Raw genomic sequence first — 21884 nt, forward strand, 5'->3', positions numbered from 1 at the left:
GGTTGTATTGTTGAGATGATTGTTAGCAATATTTTAGATTCTTTGTTTTTGTATTGGGCCTAATGTTCTCATATTTTGTATCTCAATTTGGATTGATTTTGTTTACATATGGTTAGTGTGTGTATCTTAAACTTTGATTTGCATATTGGTTTAGTCCAATTACAAAGAAATGTTTCTTCCTTGTAGTTATTATTTTCTAATGCCTTTGCAAATACTTTTGAGACTTTAGGACTTGTTCGTTATTCGCGGATTTTCGGGAGCAGTCCCAAAGATGACCCCGATCAAAGGTCATCCTTGGTCGGTTTGGGCTGAAATTTTGGGAGTATGTTTGGAGCACATGAGGCTTATTTTTCTACGGTTGGATTCTCACTAGCTACTCAGATTAGTGAGTTATGATGACATCTTGAGGCCCTTATTTACAACGAGGACAGTTGGGCATCTCATAGAGCTCTCTCTCACGTTACTTGATTTAATTCAAGGGAGGTTCATTCTAAACCAAGTCTTTTGTTAATTTTGGTTAGCATGTGGCTTAATCCTTATAATCTTAACAAATATATGTTTTTGTGGGTATTGACAAAGTATGTTGAATGTTCAATTTGTCAACTAAATATTTGTTGAATGATTAATAGAAAGTAAAAGTTATAATTTCGATATTTTATGAGTATGACATTATATTGCATATAATTAGTTACCTCTAATTTGTTGGTTCTACTTTTTGTGGATTGAATTTGGTCTTTAGAGATAACTTTACTGGTTTAAATATTTATTTGGTGGAATGATTTGAGCAATGTATTTTAACATGTTATTGAGGTGCATGTATGTACTCCAAGTACTACTTTTATCATGATTCATGTATGTGTTGAGCATGGAGTTGAGATGTATTATGTCAATTTCTTGAATCCATTATGATATGCAATACTCGTATTGAGAAGCTGTATTCATAACTCAATTGATTTCATTACTTTATTCTCGGTTTAACATGCATGTGTGAAATTTATAAATTCTCAAACTTGTTGAGTATTGTGAAGGGAAATTGTGTGATAATTTTTCTAAGGATATTATATGACTTTCTCTTTGGAGAATTTTCGAGTAAAATATGGTGGCTTGGGAGTTAATATTTTGAAGTGTTGTTGAATTATTATCTTTGATTAATTCAATGTTTCAAAGATCTCTGCTCTTGTCCACCTTATATGTTTTTATACCCAATGCTATGACATAGTTGTGAATTTTTTTTTCCCAACCATGTATTTGTTTATGCTCTATTTTGATATTTGAACCTTGTTCTTTCATGTGGGGGTTCATGTTTTATAAACTTATGCGTTTTCTTTATAAGAAAGTTATGTTAATAAAGACCCCATGTGAATTTTTGAGGGAGGTTTTTATATCCAAATATTTCATTCATTGAGAATGTGGGTGCATTGGTAAGGGTCTTAAATCGGACTTTATTGTCCAATGTGGGGGAAGTAATAAAGAATTAGTGTTGGACTCAAAGTCTTGACTCAGTTTCTGCTTAGTAATTGCATTTAGTTCATTACTTTGTAGGCGAGTCTTGGAGTAATTTTTATTCTGAGCCTGATTGATCCTTTGTATGGATAATTTGTCTTTGAGCATATATGTGTGTTAGCACTATGTTTCAAGTGATTAGATATGCACATTGTAATATCATGTCTTTCTTTCTTCTTTTATTAATGGCGATGGATTTTTAAATTTGGTAAAAATGAGAGGTACTATTAATGTTAGAGTTTTCTATTGTTTAATGTGAAGCCTGAAAGTGATTAATTGTGCTAAAGACATTTTTTTGATCGAGTTTGTCTTACAAGATTGTTTTGGTATTTCTATGTCTTTAGAGTATCAACTTTAAAATAGTGAAATGGCATGAGTGATTGTTTCCGTGGATGAAGTCGTTGACTATGAGTTAGGTTATGTCTAACTATGTGTAGAATTCTACAATCTTTTCCTTACGATTGTAATGCTTGATACTTCTTATATGGATTTTGTTGCTAATTCACTGAGTTTTGTTGGAAGTCTTTAAGGCTAAACTTGTGATGGATGAGTCATTGCTATAATATAAAGTTTTTTATCTTATTGATCATATGGGAGCAATTTGTGCCCATTAGTAGTGTTATGTTTCTTGGGAACTATGCTTAATCTAACGTTTCTTATTTAGTAAGTAGATTAAGCAAGTATACTATTAACTTGAGCAATGACCATTAGATCGTTTTGAGGAGGTTGCATAGGTAATTGAAAAGTACAAAAGATAAGAGTTTGATTGCACTATTGCAAGTTTCCATGAGGTCTTGAAGTTCGACAATGAGTTCAAACTCAAGCGGTTATGTTTGCACCACTAAGTGGTGAAGTTATGTTTTGGAAATTGTGCAAAGCAATCTTGTTTTGCTATGTTTGTTTCACTACAAGAAAACAGACAAATAGCGACGGAATCGTTCCGACAGACCTAAAATTCCGTCGCAAAAGTCGAAATTTACGACGGATTTTTATTCCGTCGGATATTTCCGACGAATTCTAAAAGTTCGTCGGAAATCCGTCGGAAATTTCCGATGGAAATTCTGTCGGAAATTAATTTTAAAAAAACCTTTAAAAAACCCCTTTAGAGGAAACCTAAAATATCATGGTTCCACTCTCTTTCCTCCTATCCTTTTCTCCTCCTTCTCTCTCCTTCCTCCTTCTCCCTGATGCGCCGCTCTCCTCTCCTTCTATCTCCTTCCTCTTCTCTGCTTCCTATCTCCTCTTATTCTCTCTCTGCTTCCTCTCCTTCTCGTTTTCCTTTCTCCTCTTCTTCTCTCTCCTTTCTGTTCTCTTTTTCTCCATTGTCGGCCTCTCCTCTTCTCTTACTTTCTTTTTTTCTTGGTAGGTGGTGTCCATGATGCCGAAGAGTTTGGTTTGGTGGTGTTCAAGACGCCGGTGAGTTTGGTTGGTGATGTTCAAGTCGATTCACACCAATTTTTAGAAATAAATGGTTTTTCATGTCAAATTCGACCCTGAAAACTTTAGATCTAGAGTTTTCAGGTTCGAATTTGACCTTTAAAACCCAAATTCGAGCCAATTTTGGGGTTTTTTGGGTGAAATTCAAGGTATGTACCTTTTTTCTTACTTATTTTTGTTTTTTGAGATTTTTTTTTTAATTTTATAGTGAATTGTGGTTGAATTGCGGTGGTGGTGGTGGACTTGTCGGTGGCGGTGGTGTAGATCTAGGTCAGGGTTTGGGTTAGGGTTTGGGTGTTTTAGGTGCTTGGATCTGGGTATGGGTTTGGTGGGGTTTTGGTTAGTGTTCAGAATTCCGTGTGGGTGGGTGCAGTGTGTCTGGTCGGTTTTTGGTGTGGGTGCAGTGTCTGGTCGGTTTTAGGTGGGTGGGTGGGTGAGGGTTGGTTTTAAGTGTTGGGTGGATCTAGATTAGTTTTAGTGTAGGTGGTCGGTGGTGGTTCGCTTAGGGTGGTAGGTGGTGGTTGTGGGGAATATTTGAGGAGTTTTTGTATTTAATTTGTTGCGGTGGAGGTGGCGGTTTAGCGGTGGGGGCTATTGGTGGTGGGGGGTGGTGCGGGCTTTTTTTTGTTTTTTAAAAAGGATTTTCCGACGGAATTTCCGTCGGGAATTTCCGACGGAATTATTTTCCGTCGGAAATTTCCGACGGACTTTTCCATACCTTGAAAACCTCTTCCGATGCTTAAATCCGTCGGAATTTCCGTCAGAAAAGTGTTTACGACGGAAATTCCTTCGGAAAAGGTTGATTTTCCGACAAATACTATTCCGACGACATGTTACTGACGGAATTCCGTCGGAAACACGATTTCCGACGGAAAATAGGGTGTTTCCGACGGAATTTTTCCTTCGTAATTAAGCTGTTTTTTTGTAGTGGTTTGGAATAATCTAATTTATTTCTCTTGAATTGACAGGTCATGATCAGGCAAGATGATCAAGAGTATATGACCCTTATGAGCAAATGTGCTTGCTAATATCCTATTATAGGGGAATTTGTTGTGATTTGCAAGTTGTGGTTACTTTTGATTGAACCATGCCTATAATGGTTGATGTCAAAGATGATTTGTCGAATGGAGTGATATCACTAGACTACATAAAGTCTAAAAGAAATGTTACGGATCCGTTAACTAAAGGCCTATAAAAAAAAAACTAGTTTTGGAAACATCGGAAGAGATGGGGCTAAAGCCCGTAGTATGAATTGTGAAATAGTGAACTCCTACTCACCATGAGTTCAAAGGGAAACATTATGTAATAATTCGGAAGCACGTTATTATTTTATTTGTCCATCTCTAGATGTTTGTTTGTGCTTAGCTACAAATAAGAAGGAGGTTGAGCATATGGCTCTTAATGAACTCATATCCATATTTTTGGAGGTGTGTTGTAGCTCACACTTGATGGAGTTCACCTACTTAGGTGTGGAAGTGTGGCAGCTTCCTATGAGTATTTCGTGGGCTTATACTCTAAAGCACCTATGAGCATCCAGGCTGAACGTATGACTAGTATAGTGCGTCATCTTTATTCGCGGAATTTCAGTATATTATACATGTTCGATTGTGTGGCTCAAAGTGACGGGTCCTTAACTCCCTATTGAGTTCAAGACGAAAGTCACTTGGTAGGTGAGGGATCATAGCTTGATATCCACTATGTGTTAATTCAAGTCGCGAGACATTGACACTTATGCAATTGTTTTGTTTTGCCCAGAATTCATTTTTCTTTCTTTCTTTCTTTTCACTTCTTCGAACCTGTGGGGGATTGTTGGAAGTTCTTGAAATAAAACAAAGAAGTTACGGTGTTTATTCTTTTGACTATTGGGATTTATTGGCTATTGGAATCCCTTAATTTTAGCTTCCTCTTATTTGCTAATTTAATGGGCATTATTGCTGATTAATGTTGTCACTTAAAGACTAGTCGTTACCCATTTTAATGTTGATAAAAGCTAGCTCTTATTGGGGGATTAATGGGTGGATGTTACACCACTTGATTGATGACCATTTTCCCCTTAATTGTTGGTTGTTTTTACTCCCTCCAATGCCTTATAAATAAACCTTATTGACCTCCGAACGAAAAACAACAATCAGTCTTCTCTCTTTTCTAAATATGTCTAAATTAAACACGAATTCTTTATGTTCTGTTTTCTGGGCAAGCATATATTCTGAGTTCCAGTCGGGTTTGTGAGTGCACATAAACTCCGGCACCGTACTTATCCTGGAGGGGCGACCGTTTCTAGTTTACTGCAGCGGGAGGTAGCGCGGAATCGTCTTTTAGGTCAGTGGTTCACCACGACACGGCAATTGTCAATTGGTCTACACAACATTGAGATAAGTATTTTCTGTTTAATTTGCTTATTTACTAACATGATGATGGTTCGTGGCTTGTTGGGTTTAATGTGAGACTTGGAGCTGTTTCTCCAGAGGCTGCTGAATTGATTACAATAAGGGAGGGGCTGATTGCTGCTAAAAAATTCAATCTGCATCACCTTGAGCTAGAAACGGATGCTGAGGCCTTACAGAAGATGCTGGAAAATGCAGAGGAGTACTCCACCATGAATTGGGTATGATTATCCAGGATATCAAGAAAATGTTGGAAGCTGATTGGATTGTTGTTTTCCTTCATGCCAAACGTCCAGCCAATGCGGTGGCTCATGGACTCGCCAAGATGGGTGCACAAATGACAGATGACTACTTGAAGTACTACTATTATCCACCAAAACCTGTAGCTGATGCTTTTGCCAAGGATCCAAAACGCAACTAATAGCAATTGTGTGAAGAATCAGGCTTCTGGGAACATGCCTGACTCTAGTGTTTGTGTAATATTATTAGCGGCTATTATTGTTAAGCTTTTTTACTTTCTGTACCAAGTCAGAAGCTGCTAGTATTACTCTAAATAGCAACTTCTTTCTTATGCTCTATTGTATCACGAACTGCAGTTCTCTGCTTATTAGCCTTTAGGCTGCTATAATATTTCCTTGGTGTGTGCTAAAAAAAAGTTTTAGTAGTAGTACCTCTGATACTTTTTAGTTGTAACAAAGGAATTTTGTAAATCTTACCAAAAATAATAGTCAATGGAGGTAGTGTAAGGTTTTTTTTTTTTTTTTTTTTTTTTTTTTTTTTTTTTTAAGTTGATAAAGTAAGTCATTAGTCATATGCAAAGTAAGTTGATAAATAAGTCATATGCAAAGTTTACTACGAGTATAAAAATTATGTAAACAAATAGTTACAATTGCTGAACTTTCACAATTCATACTGGAGTAGTCGATTTAACAACGCAAAACTTTGAAAATTGTTGTTCCATCCGTTTCATATCGTTAGTCCTATATGGAATCAAACACGTAAATAAAAAATGAAGAATATTTAAAATCTAACATTCAAGTATAAAGTAATTCATAATTAGTTTACTTAAGTAGATATTTCCTTATTTAGAGTCATGTCATCAATACACAACCAATTAATTCCAAAAAAATTAAGTTGAAAATAGAACATATTCAATATGAATAGATATTTTTGAAACTTACAAAATAATATACTTCGTATTGGACTAACATTATAAAACGGAGAGAGTATATGATAATAGCATTGAAAAATGAAAACCATAATTATACATAAAATGTAGTCAAACTAGTCATCCTGGGAGTGCTCAAATAATTGCTATATTCCTCTTTATGAAAGTGAGGAATTAAGCATTTGCCTCATTATTCATAGTAAAATACATCAGGAATCTGTCTAACTTAAACAGTACAATGTCAATGACCCTTCGGAGGTAAATAAAACCCAAAAATACATGACAGCCATTAATTATAAGAAGAAAACGTTATGCAATTTTATTAAATTACTGTTGATCCCATTGTTTTGAGATTAGTAATTCATCACTGCAAAGCATGCAGTATAATAGATTACTAGTAATACAACAGTAAGACTTAGTTTGAAATTATTTAGACAGCTTGGACTTTAAGTTTCCTTCACGACACAGTGACGGTCAAGCTCCAGCATAAATATTGAGCTGGCCAAGATCGGAAGACAGGCATCAAGGGGAAAGTAGAGCCATTTGGATTAACCGGTGTTCTGCATTCCGGCTGCAATACCCTTCATGGTCAGGATGAGGGTATCTTCAAGACCTGGAGCATATTCGCTTGAAGGGTTTAGCTTGACAAGCTCAGCAGCAGGTTTGTTGTTAGACTCCATGTATTCCTTTGAGAGATGGGGCCTCAACTGGACATGGTAGTTGGGGTCACGAATGCGTTTTAGGGTGTAGGCTTGACATGCGTTCAAGGTTGTGATGTAAGGATCACGAAGACGAAGTCTTTGCCTCAAATGGGGATCACCCTCAAGAATTTCTCTGTGTCCAGCAACCTATCATAAAACAGGAAGTTCGGTTAAGTCACTGGTTGCTGCCTCAATATTGAACACTAAATCGAAGGGAAACATGCAAAAAATTATGTCAAGAAGTATTTCAATTTAGTCATTCTTGGGTACGACAAGTATACAGGAAGAAAGAGGTTAGTTTTTTCACGAGAACATCTGAATTTTACAAAAGACCTCTATACACACACACACACACAAAAAAAAAAAAAAAAAAAATAGACATTCACAGTGATACGGCTTAAAATTTATTGAGAAGTAGGGTCATTATGACTGCTATAACCATAAAAACCGACTTCCTAAAATTTGCAGTAAAAGATGTATACACGACTACATGTTGAATCTTTCCCAACAAAACTTAGGATCTAACATGAACTTGCCAAAAAATCCTATTTATAAAAATGGTGTAATCTCCAATTCCCAACAATCTCTCATATCACCATGCAACAAACAAGAATATCTTGGAAAGTTTAATCACAATGTACTGTCCATCTGTCTCAGCATGTTTACATACTTGGAAATTACTGTCTTAAACTCATGATGCATAGTAAGTTAATTTATGGAGCAATAAATGATTTTACAAGACAAGCATTCTGTAAATATCCATGGTAATGCAACTCAGTTCTCAGCTATGCATTTCATAGCCACGTTAGATGAGGTATTGAGCAGACATGGAAATTCAATAATACACGTACATGGAGATAAAATTGTAATACCAATAAAGCATGGACTTTAGCATACCAGTACTCACACAGGCCATAACGTATAAGTAAAAAGAGCGCAAACATTATGATAAAGGGGAAGTAATTCTTTTCCATGATAACAAAAATAAATAGGTTATGGACTGCTATTTTTGGTTTTGGGAGGGGGGATGTATTTTATAAATTCAGTATGTTTACCTGGAGCAGAAGTTTCTTTGTTTCTTCATAGTCTTCCCTCAACCGCTCTCCAAAAGGCAACAACTCTTCAGTAACAAGTAACTTATCATATAAAGCAGCAATACCCGGATCTCCCTTAGCAAATACCATCTCAACTAAATCAATAGTAACCCTAAAGAAAGGCCACTCATTGTACATCTTCCCAAGCATGGAGAGATTATTTGCGTCCTTCTCAATTGCATGCTTGAATGCTGCTCCAAATCCAAGCCACACTGGGAGATGGAACTTTGTCTGAGTCCATGCAAAGATCCAAGGGATGGCACGGAGAGATTCAATACCCCCACTTGGCTTTCTTTTTGAAGGACGACTTCCAATGTTCATACTGCCCAATGCTGTCTCTGGCGTGGCCTGTGATTTAAATGTCAGAATTAGTGGTGGATGTAAAAAGTACAAACCAACTACTAGGTCTGTTATAGATGACTCATATACCAGCATTATCTGTTTCCCAAAAATTCATCCTACTTGCCCTTTCAGAACAAAGTCAGCAAAATTTTAAGTTTGCAAAAGATAGATAATTACATGTTGAAGATAAACTTTATATCTTCAGAAGGTACTTTTGAAAGAATATATCTTGCTAATTAGATTATTGGCAAAGAACATTAAAATTATTGAAGGATAAATAAATTTTAGGAATAGTCATAGCATATTGCAACAGAAGGTGGGAAAGGAGTCACAGGAAACTCACCAGGCGGAAATACTCCACAAATCGTGGTTCCTTGAAAACAATTGAGCGGTATTTTTCAGTGGCAACAACAGCCATATCATCCAAAAGAGCACGCCATTCAGGTTTTGGGGGGATTGGAGGGTGCATACCGTGCTCAAGTGTAGCAGCAGTGAAACGCTGAAGAGTTCTAAAGCACAAGTGCTCCTCCCCAAATGATTGCTCAATAACTTCACCCTGTACTGTAACACGAAGTGACCCATTAACTGTCTCTGGAGGTTGAGACAAAATAGCAAGATGGGTAGGTCCACCTCCTCTTCCTACAGTGCCACCACGACCATGAAACATGGTGAGCTTTACACCAAATTCCTTAGCAACCTGCACAAGCTCCTCTTGGGCTTTGTACAAAGCCCATGCAGCTGAGAGACGCCCAGCATCCTTCCCTGAATCTGAATATCCAATCATAACTTCTTGCTTCCCATTAATTCGGTTTTTGTACCAATCAATAGAGAATAGCCGAGCAACTGCAGCTGGAGCTGCCTCAAGATCTGCAAGTTTTTCAAACAAAGGCACAACCCTCAGTGGCTTTTTCACATGGCATTCACGTTGAAGAAGTTCAACTGCAAGCACGTCAGAAGGAGATGTAGCCATTGAAATAATATAAGCTCCAAAACAGTCTGAGGGAAGCTCTGCAATGACATGGAAAGTGTCCAAAACATCAGCAATTTCTTCAGTTTTTGGGAGATCAGGACCAAACAATGGACGTTTTCCACTTAATTCTGACAGGAGCCATTCTTGACGCTGTTCCTCAGACCACTCCTTGTAGGACCCAATTTCCAAGTGTTTGGTAATGGCATCCATGACATCAGTGTGACGGTCTGACTCTTGTCGAATATCAAGTCTTACAAGCGAGAGACCAAATGTGAAAACTTGTCTTAAGAAATCAAGGAGGGTTCCATCTGCAATTGGCCGATCACCACAGGCACAGAGGGACCGGTAGCAAAGCTCTAGAGGCTCCAAAAACTGCATGCTCAAAAGAGATTTAAGTCAGCGCACAGATCAAGGTAAAGACTAAAGATACTGATGTTACAGATTTATTTGCGGGCATGTACCTCCTCCAAGTTGGTGTAGGTTGAATCTTCTGGAATATCAGAGACTCCATGGGATAGCAGCTGGCGAGAACGCTCACGTGTATTATATAATTTATCTCTCACATCACCAAGAATTACACGATATGGCTCATTTGGTGGAATGTATTTCCAAAATTCTGCAAGAAAAATCAATTTTCTACATGAGTGCTTCATGTAATATCATTCCAAGAAAGATATACGCAAGGAAGCATACTACATACAAATATTAAATAAGGATCAGTAACATAATTATAGATAAGGAAATAAATTTATGAGGCCCACGATAGTTTACCCAAAGTTTTTTTTCTTTATTTATTTTTTGTGTACATCTTGCTCAAAATTTATTTCCTAATCAAAAGCTACTTTTCGGAGAGCTTGGATAATCTATTAAAGGCATGTTAGAATCCAACAGGGAAATAAATTAACATGTTGCAGTCACGGGGAAAATAAGAATAAATTTTTTTGCCAAATTACATGATGATAATATTTGTATTGGAGGAGTTTGAATTTGAAATAAGAAACATAAAAGAACAAATGTTGAACAGAAGGAGTTACGCACAACTACTGCAGCATATCTGATGAACAGTGGTAACTGCAACATAACCTGACATGATTAAGGGATGTAAGGGATGTACCTATGTAATGTTTGGCATCCTTTCTGGAGGAGGTATGGAGCTCATCAGCACGGATACGAAGTTCATCACTGCAACGAAACATAGATATCTGCCAAGTAGAGAATAGCAATAATGCAATATCAGTAGACACATACAGAATAAGATCACCCAACAAAAGAGGAAAAAGACTAAAGAAATTCAAATAACGAAAATCTTAAGCGTTCACCTCAAACATGAGATCCTCTATCTGAGAGAAATACAGGTTAGCTGCCATCATTCTAGCTAACAAGCATACATCCCTTGTGACCTCAGGTGTCACTCTTGGATTACCTGTGTTAATAAGAAGCAAAATGAAGTAAAGATATGTTCTATTTCTATAAGTACCATAACCCAATCATTTGATTGGTAGAAAAGCAAACTTATTGCATGAACAAACTAATCCCACTTATTCCTAACCATAAATTCGAACATATATGAAGTATATAGCAGATTAATTAAGAGAACATACCATCACGGTCACCACCCATCCAAGAGGAAAATTGGATAAGTGGAGCATTGTAGGGAACACGTTCATTAATTCCCATATTCTTCAAAGCAGTATCAATACGACGCAAAAACTTGGGAACACCCTTCCAGATTGTTTCATGGAAGTAGCTCATTCCAGCCCTCATCTCATCCTGGGGTGTGGGCTGTGTCCTTCGAATTTCATCAGTACGAAAAGCTGCTTGAATCTGCATAAAATTATACAAGATAAAATATATTACACTCTACAAATAAGATGTAGCTTAATGTAAGGTATCACTCCCAAAACTCAAATACTAAAACCACCATTTAGATACAGCATAATATTATGGTCACCCAAGGATGAGTCTTCCACATTTAAACACTGTATGATCAATCCAGGGAGATTAGGAAAGAAAATTTAGTGCAGAATGAGTTGAATAATAAAAACGGGTAAAGAATATAGGAATCATCAAATGATGAGAAAGTAGCACCTATAAGGCTATAACTTGGAATAATGATGGGAAATTGGTTGACCATGTAAAGAGACATAATTTAATTCAGCATAGAATGATTAAGATTAAGGTTCAGCACAGAGATATGAGAGCTTATAACACTGAGGAAGGACCACTTTAAACTTTGAATAAGGAGAATCGAGAAGAGAGAGTGAAGCAAGAAGAAAGCATGAATAGGAACCACAGTAATAACAACACCCGTAACAGCAGATATCTTAAGCCTGCTGTTATGCTAACTTATTCTAGAAGGATAAGGGCAAGGAAGTAACAATTTTGGCAGAAGGGTAATAGAGGTAATTGTCAGTTAGTTACAGCCTTGAGTATAATAAAAGAATGGAATGAGGGATCATTGATAAAAGTAATCAATAATCAGTAAGCTCTAATTGAAAAAATGCCATCTACTTAAGTAAATATCTAGGCTGTAATTGATGCATTTCGCCTTGATTTACACCAACACATTAATATCCTCTGCTTGTCCAATTACCTCTTCTAAATTTTTTTATTTATCTCTCTCTAATGCTCCCTTCTCATTTTGTGAGTGGATATTTGCTAAGGATTGATCAGCTTGGTTCTTAGAAATAACACATATAAACTTGCAAAATGCAGAGTGTTTACCATATGGATTAATTAAAATTTGTCAAAACCCAAAAGAGTATATTTAGCTATCCATGGAGTAATTTTATCCATACATATGAGATTGGTAAAGGTATTCTGTGCACATCAGCATAACATTTCCAAAGAAAAAAAAAAGATATATATAGAATTATAGACTTATCATATTTGAGCAATTGCCGCCTCTAAAGACAAATACGGTAACCATGACATAGTCAGATTATGACAAATTCAAGTCATCATATAAAGAACTTTTAATTGTTTTAAATGTTTTCAGTCTCTGCAAGCTGGACGGACAACAATGCACAATTGTATAATACTAGAGTTGACTTAATAATGTAGCAAAAATATTCATTTGTAGAATTGTGGTATATTACATCAGAATCAGGCTTTCCTTCTGTCCCAAATAATTAGAAATCACCCTAGTCATGAAAGGGAGATGTAAACTAAAGTCATCACATGGTCACATGACATTTTTTTTAAGAGGATGCTGCTATGTAGATTAAACCTAACATGGTGACATTTAGACTGGTACCTAACATGCTGACATTTAGACTGAACCTAATATGCTTTAAAAATTTACAACATACCCACTTTCACGGGAAAATAAATCAAAACCCAATACATCATACATCCAGAATGACAGTCATTAGTCCTACGTAATAAGAGTATACCATGATTGAATTTCCCATGATATCTTTGTATGGAATGCAAAATCAAGGATAGGAGAGACACAACTATAAAAAGAAAATATTTAAACAAAAATAATAACAAAAAAAAAAAAGATACTACGTAGTTAAGGTAAAATCACTATAAATCCTTAATTACGATGGGTTAGGGCAATGTGGCAATTATTTCCAAAAGGAGGGAGTAAAATATCTTATGAGCGGACCACTATCTTTCCCAAATCTCTTCTCCGTACTTCTTACTCAATATTTAATTAAGATTCCTTACAGTGACTAATTAATTACTCCCACCATCCACCCTTTTTCAGATTCCACTTCCATGAAATAAGTCACACTATTGCATGATCATGAATTCATATTCATGATGGAGTTTCCACTTTCAAGCAATAATAGTATGTAATTACCTCTCTCTGTAGAGCTTCATCAAGCTCTTGCTTGTCATCGGGAGTGATATCCTTAGCATATAGCTGGGCTAAGCAATTCCTTATCCTAAAAGATAAAACCAAATACAGAACAAATGATCAACCAATGCTAAAAGATTATCACATAATGATTAAAAAAATGTAAAAGGAAGTTTGGAACAATGAGTTGGACACAAGCAATTATTTCTTATTGAAAAAAGATTATCTTGTGCATATTCAATTAGGTATATAGAGTCATATTTCGGCAATGTTTGCAATAAATTTAATGGATTATATCAAATATCCTGGTAAACTATTGCACAACGATTAGAGATCAAATTCACATTTCACAAGATACAAACCTGCCATGCTTCTGAAGCAAGGATCGACGGACAGATTGAGTGGGGTGAGCAGTTAAGACAAGATCTACAGTTTGATTCTTGAGGGCATCAAAAACTTCTTGGGGGGATTTTCCAAGCTCCCCCACAAGCCTCTTAAATGTCTCCTCAATATCAGATTCAGTAGTTGCTGAATTCTCATCGACGAAATCTCCCTTCTTCAGCTTCTTGATTCTACGACGGTAAGCAATCTGAACCTCCTCAGCCAAGTTAGCCAAGTTAAGCATGTGAGAGAAAGATTTCGCAACGACAATGGAGTCACCGGGATCCAAACTTGTGAGCACATTTCCGAGCTCTTCAAGCTTCTTAGGATCCCTCTTCCCTTCATACTCAGCTGAAAGCTCATAACACTCTTGAACCTACAATTTTAACCAACCAATAATCCTATAAGCTCAGGATGCATATAAATCACTTTCACAAGACAAGACAATCACTTTAACAATAAAAGGACAGCAACATAATCATCAACATAACTACTTAAATCACTAGCACAAGAAAATCAAACAACTACTATTCAATCACGCAATCAATGAACACTTAGCTAATAAAGTCAACCTTAAATCAATCACAATAATATACAATATCATCCTTAAACAACAACCTTTATTCCCCATTTTGAAGCATCATGACATTAAAAACGACCAAGATCTTACCTTTAATTAAAACCATCATGCTTCCTGTAAACCCATTACAATAACATTTTAATTATGCATGATAAAATCGTATTGGTATTTTTATTGTAAGATCAAACACTATATATTAACAAAAATTCAATGGATCTTCAAATTAACGTGAATTCTAATCATATAAATCATACGGTATTATCAATTAAATACAATAACAGCAAAATTAAAAGCATAACCAAATTATACATCAAAAAATACGGAAAAAATCAACAAAATTAACCCCAAAAAAAAACTTACAGTTTCACGAATATCTTCCCCATGTAAATCCTGAAGAATATCAAGAAACCGATCCAACAAAAGGGCATCATACTCGATCAACTTATCATCATCAGACACTTTTTTAGGTACCAAAAGCCTGAGTTGGGCGTCAATCGACGCCATTTTTTCAATGTTCCGCGCCATTTTACAATTTAAATCCAATCCCTCTTTTCCTCAAAGATTCAACCTATTAAATCAAACCCAAATCAGATTAAATCAAACAAAAAAAACCCAGAAAAATTACGACTTTTTAGACCCAAAAAATCAAGCAAATTGACAGGAAACCCAGAAAAATTATGATAATTTAACCCAAAAAATCAGAAAAAAAATGACATAATAATTGCATGAATTTAATCTATAAGAAAGTTAAAGCAAAAGGGTACCCGAAAATTTTGGTGAAGTGAGATTAGAGAGAGAATAGATAGAAGAAGTTAGATGTCTAATGCAGAGAAGTAGCAGAGTGGCTTTATATAGAGTGAAGGGTATACATAAAACTATAAAAGTATTTTCAAGTCAAAAATACTGAGCGATTTCCCTCAATTAAAACAAAAACAAATTCCCACTATACACCCATTTAAAAACAAATTCCCAAAATACTCCACGTAGGATTGGTATTTGGGCTAATGTTGTTAACGGTTTTATGTTAAAACCGCTACCAACATTAGCGGTTTTGTTTTTTTTTTTTCAGAAAAAACAAAGAGATCAGTTATTAATGAAATTAGGTCTCTTCGAACTTAACAGAAATAGTGGGCGCTCTCTTTCCTGTTATTGGCTGGTATCAGAAAACAGACCTCCTTTTTTTTTGACAGGTCTCTTTGCCTCCACTTATTTTTAAATAAGGTAAGGAAGAAAAGAGACCTGTTTATTTAAATAGGCGGTCTCTTTTCTAAAACCGCTAATAACAGTAGCGGTTTTAAAGCTATAACCGCTATTATCATTAGCGGTTTTAAGGTGAAAAAAATTACACTTGACACCGATCCTACATGGACGGTATCTAGGGAATTAGTTTCCAAAACGATGCACCAAGAGAATTTATTTTTATTCTAGCATTATTGTGGGAAATTGCTAGTAAGATGTTTTACTTTTATTTTTTATTAATTAAAAAAAAAATAAAAAAAAAAAAAGAAAATTGGTGTATTTTTTTGAAAAATTGATGAATCTTTTGGAAAAGATATGTGATTAAGAAAGGAGGCTGCTTTCGAATAAATACAATTGAGAATATGCTTTTCAACGATGCTTTTTGGGTTCTCAAATTATTGATGTATATTATTGATGTGTGGATAGTAATTTTTTGGCAAGGAATAATGTTATGTTGGGTTTTAGATGTATGATTAGAGTTAATGTGAGTTGTGATTGGTGCTTTGATGCACTTTTCTTTTGAGATTCTTCCCATGAAAGATTTTGTGGTTTCTATAATAATTGGATTTATGGTTGTTATATCTTAAATTTGGAGTGTACCTGCATCGATATAATAGTTAGGAGTACAAGTAGGGGTGGAACTTTTCAAACCGAACCGTGAAACCGCCCGTTACCGAACCGAACCATCACGGACCGATCCGTTTATAAACCGATAAATACAAACCGAAATCCGAACTGAACCGTTCAATATCAAACCGAAACCGAATTGAACCGCTCAATGTCAACCCGTTACGGACCGTAAACCGATAACAAACCAAACTGCGCAAATCCGAACCGAAACGAAACCGAACCGAACGGTTTATAAGCCTGTTAATGACCCGAACCGTTTATAAACCGAAACCGTTTAAACCGAAAAAAAAAACCGTTTAAACCGAACTATTTGTAACCCGCTAACCGTTTAAACCGACCCGTTTATGAACCGAAACCGTTTAAACCGCACGTATAAACCGAACCGTTATAATCTGCTAACCGTCTAAACTGAACTGCCATAACCCGTTAAACCGTTAAAATCGAACTGTTTTCGAATCGCAACCTGTTTAAACTGATCCGATTACAAACTGCTTAATTCAAATTGAATTATTTACAACCTAAATGGCTAAATAGTAAATACAATTAATGTTAATAAATGTAGATCTAATCAAACGACTTAGGTTTATACAAAGGTTTATATCACCTAGACCTAGGCCAACGACATTATTAATATCGTTTTAGATTACTTATTTATTTTAACTACAAGATATATCATTTGTATAATTGTATCATTTTCATTCCAGTAATAATGCTAGTCCACCCAAATTATCTTCATTGTTCCTTGATATTCATGATCATCCAATAACACTCAAAGCCTCAAAGGTAACATAAGATTGGAGATGTATGAGATTGTGTTACACAAGTGGCATAAGCATTAGAATATTACTGTACTAGTCAATAAGGCGTACAATCATTCACATTATCACTTTATAAAACTTTCTTATACAAGTATTTTGTAAAGGGGAGGACTAAAATGTTTATAAAACACATTTTTTTAGCTTTTCTTAAATTAAACCAGATATTAAGTAATAGAATTTTAATAAATACGGAGGCATCCCAAATCTGTAGCCACAATTATTTCATAACATTACCACAAATCCAGCAGATAAATAGCATTAAAATTAGAGTAATATCAACAAGCAATTAAAAAAAGTCACCATTTTCATTGATTAAAATTCACAATACATATACCAATACATAATGAAACTACTATCACTACTACCCAGATTAGATTTCAGATTTATCAACTGAAATATCATCAAGTTTAGGGTTGCAAAAAATGATACATGATAAGATGAAGGGAGGAGTGAGAATGTGAGTGATCTGGGAGCAGAATCTTGAAGCAGCAGCACAGCACCCAAGAGCAGAGGAAATAGCAGCAACAAGCAGGAACCAGCACACGCAATAACAGATCAACAACTTATCAGAAGCAAGGAATAATATAAGCAGAAGGGACTCAGCAGGAACTTATTTTTGTTTTTCAAAATTGCTCTCAGATTTACGTTTATCGTATCATCACTGAGCAATGGTTGTTTTAACTTAAAACTTGAAAAATGCTGCCAGCAAGTACATATACATTGAAGTCTCAACATAAATGACAAGGGCAACGATGATTCAAGAAAAATTAAAACAACAAGCATAAGAAACAGCAGCAACAAAACAGCAGCAGCAACAACTCAGCAGAGACAACAACCAAAAGGCAAAAGCACTACCAGCAGGCAGCAGCTCATAACAAGTTTAAGCAACTTCAAAATTATAGCTTTTGTTTTTTAAAATTGCTCTCAGATTTACATCACTGAGTAATGGTTGTTTTAATAAAAACTTGAGAAATGCTGCCAGCAAGTACCAAAATACATTTAACTATTTAAGTCTCAACATAAAAGACAAGGGCAACGATTTTAAAAGTCTTGAAAAATGCTGCCAGCAAGTCTGAAAATAAATGGCAAGGGCAACGATTTTAAAAGTCTTGAAAAATGCTGCCAGCAAGTCTGAAAATAAATGACAAGGGCAACGATTTTTCAAGATAAAATAAACCACAATGAGACACAAATGCCAGTTATGCAGATGAAGCACTTTCAGCTTCAATCTCTTTACCAATAAGGAGGACGTCTTCCTCAACATCCGCTTGATAACCATGGCACCAATTTTGGGTGGTAACCAATGCCTCAACATTCTTTGGAAAAAGTTTACCCCTATATTTGTTCAAAATACGACCACCCAAACTAAAAGAAGATTCAAAGGCCACCGATGTAATAGGAATGGTCAAAACATCCCTTGCCATATTAGCTAAAATAGGAAGAGAAGAAGCTTGAGATTCCCAATACTTGAGAACGTCAAAATGTTCCCCTTGAATTAATCGCGAACGAGGTCCATTCAAATATGCCTCAAGATCAGCCAGAGGGCATCTAGTTGAATCATCACATTCGTCATCAACCTCACGCAACTGAAACAGATTTTTTATTATAAAAGTTAAATTATGACATTACAAATAAAAATAGAAGACTACCATTAATATTGAGTATATTGTATAACATAAATACCGTGAACATATTTTGAGATCTCAACGTGCGATTAGAATTTTCAGATTGAGCTGTGTTTGAAGAGGCAGGATTTCTGCAGCTTGTATTAGATGCAGTAGAATAAAATTTATAAAGGTCATAAAAAGCTTCCTTAATCATCATAATCTTTTCGTCGCATGCCTCATCATTATACAACGAGTTCAACATATGTCTCACTCGAAACAACTTATAACGAGGATCAAGAGCAATAGCAACTGAAAGTATCAAACTATAATCCTCCCAATAACTCTCAAACTTCTCAAGCATAACTGCTGCCATGGGTGCAAGTTTAGGGTCTTTAAAGGCTTGAGTAATAGCGTACTCAATTTTTAAAACACTAACAAAATACAAATTAGAAGTGGGATATTCGGTACCAGAAAATAACACAGTTATATCATTAAATGGCTGAAGGAAATCACAAATTTTTTGAATGGTATCCCATTCATCAGCATCAAGTCTATAAGAAATACCCAAAAACCTACTAGTATATATAATCAAGGCATCCTTAGCTTCTAAGGCTTTTCGGAGCATTGTATAAGTGGCATTCCAACGAGTCACAACATCGAGACATAACTTACCATTAAAAGCAGAGTCTAACTCAGACAAAGCATTCTCAAATTGAGTTAATCTAGAATCAGAAGCATCAATATATTTAACAACCTCACGCAATTTTTCAACACTTTCATGAACTTCTTTTAAACCTCTTTGAACAATAAGATTTAAAACATGAGTTGAACATCGAACATGAAAGAATTTCCCATTACAAGGAAGAGGAGAGCATTGCATTAATTCTTTTTTCAAATATTCAACCATAACATCCATAGAACGAGCATTATCAACGGTCATTGAAAAAGCCTTACCTTGAAGGTTCCACTCTTTAATCAGTTTAAACACAAACTTTCCAACCTCAACACCAGTATGGGGAGGGCCACATTATCTAAAATTTAAAATTTTAGACCTAAGAGACCAACTGTTATCAACATAATGAGTAGTCAAAGTGAGATAGCCTCGGTTAATACATGCAGTCCACAAGTCACATGTAAAGCTAACTCTACCAGAAACATTAGCCAAAGACTCATGCAACAAGGATTTATATTTATCATGCTCAGCAATAACATACTTTAACATAGTTTTTCTACAAACATGCTGCACCTTAGGATTCAAATATGCATGAAGTTCCCTAAGATATTCATGCTCTACAATATTTAAAGGATATGCATGGCAGATAATAGCTTTAGCAAACTTTTGTAAATAAGTTTTTTGATCAAATTGTGATTCGTTACTGGACTGGAGACCATGCTTTTCCAAACATGCATTAATATGAGCTCTACAAGTTGAAGTACCCGCTTTACCAGGTGCTTTATATTCTTTGCCACACAAATTACAACGAGCATAATCTACCTTTTCATTACCTATCGTCTTTACAAAAAAAGTGTAATGCTTCCATATACCTGCGGTTCTTTGACGTTTATTAACAAAAGGATTGATAGTGTCGGTATTACTAACATCATCAACCGAGAGTGGGACAGAGGCAGCTTGAGAGCTAACAGTATCAAAATTTGATTGCCTCTCATAGTCAAATTCATCATACTCGCAAGACATGACTGAAACAAAAAAAAAAAAACAGCATTTATAAGTACCAAATTAAGTGACAGATTCTACTAATAGTGAGCAATTAAGCATGCATTGTCTCATGTGACTGACATATGTGTACATTTTAAGTACTAACTTTAAGCCAACTTTAAGCCAATCATACAAGTATACATTTTAAGTACGTAATGGTAACTAAATATCATGAACACTCAACATCATGATCATATACACAAAAACTAAATTTGAACAAAAATTACATCCCTCTAAAAACAAAATAAAAAAATCCTCATATCATAAAAAGGTAGACAGCAACAGCAGAAGGTAGTGTAAGGGTGAAAACATAAAAAGTTGCAAGTAGATAAATGTATTTGAAGTTCGACTATGTTTCGACTATATTCAAGCAAGAACAACAACAATAATCAAATACAAAAACAGAAAAACTGTATTAAAAAAAACGAAAAGGAAAAAGTAATTACCTTTGACGGCTTGAAGGAGATTTGAAGATGGAGAACTGCCTGAACTGGAGATCAAGAAAAAATCAAGAATGTATATTATCAAAACTTGAAATAAAAAAAAAACAAACGAAAACGAAAAAATCGAAAAAATTAACAAAAAAATTACCTTGAGGTTTGACGGCTTGAAGGAGAGGAAGAATTGAAAAAAAAAAAAAAAAAACCGAGAATGCAAAAGTCAGAAATCAGAACTTTAGATCCAAAACAAAAATGAAACGAAAACAAAAACCCTAAATAAAAAAAGTAAAAAACCGAAACGAAAACGAAAAAAATCAAAACGAAAACAACAAAAATTAACAAAAAATTACCTTGAGGTTTGACGGCTTGAAGGAGAGGAAGATTTGAAAAAAAAACGAGAATGAAAAAGTCAGAAATCAGAACTTAGATCCAAAACAAAAATGAAACGAAAACAAAAACCCTAAATAAACAAACCGAAACAAAAACGAAAAAAATCAAACGAAAACAACAAAAATTAACAAAAAATTACCTTGAGTTTTGAACTTTTGAGGCCTTGAAGCCTTCAAATTGAAGGAGAGGAAGATTTGAAAAAACAAAAAAATGAGAATGTAAAGCGAGAAATCAGAAATGTAGATCCAAAACACAAATGAAACGAAAACAAAAACCCTAATTAGGATTTTTAAAAGTTGAGAAGTTGAGCTTAAGATTCTTGAGAATTTCAGAACGAAAGAGTGAGAAACTGAGAAGTTAGAGAGAGAAACTAAGACAGATTGAGAATAGAAGAGTGAGTAAAACGGCTGAATGGCTGATAGAGTGGGCTTGAGATTCTAGGTTTAGGTTTTACTTGTTCAGTTGATCTAACCGTCCATATTCAATCTCAACATCTAACCGTTCATTTTTTTTTATTTTTTTTTGTAGATTCCAGAATATTCATCATTTCATCTAGATCTAACGGTCTAGATTTTTCTTTGTGCTTTTCTAGGTCTTTTGACCGTTTTTTTAATTATTTATTATTATTATTATTTTGAGGGATTATTATTATTATTATTATTATTATTATTGTTA

General features: G+C 35.1%; 1 protein-coding gene across 1 annotated transcript; it reads right to left on the reverse strand.

Moving 5' to 3' along the window:
• Positions 1–6566: 6566 nt before the first annotated feature.
• LOC110735356 (phosphoenolpyruvate carboxylase 2) lies at positions 6567–15277 on the reverse strand. The gene is made up of 11 exons (XM_021915529.1): positions 15133–15277; positions 14729–14936; positions 13770–14164; positions 13411–13495; positions 11201–11423; positions 10919–11022; positions 10714–10801; positions 10061–10215; positions 8973–9971; positions 8249–8635; positions 6567–7340 (listed from the first exon to the last, which is right to left on the reverse strand). The coding sequence occupies exons 2-11, from the start codon at positions 14891–14893 to the stop codon at positions 7041–7043; spliced, it is 2901 nt and encodes a 966-aa protein (XP_021771221.1). The 5' UTR covers positions 14894–14936; positions 15133–15277; the 3' UTR covers positions 6567–7040.
• Positions 15278–21884: the final 6607 nt, after the last annotated feature.

Source organism: Chenopodium quinoa, unplaced genomic scaffold (genome assembly GCF_001683475.1).
Source record: "Chenopodium quinoa cultivar QQ74 unplaced genomic scaffold, ASM168347v1, whole genome shotgun sequence".
NCBI classification, from domain to species: Eukaryota; Viridiplantae; Streptophyta; class Magnoliopsida; order Caryophyllales; family Amaranthaceae; genus Chenopodium; species Chenopodium quinoa.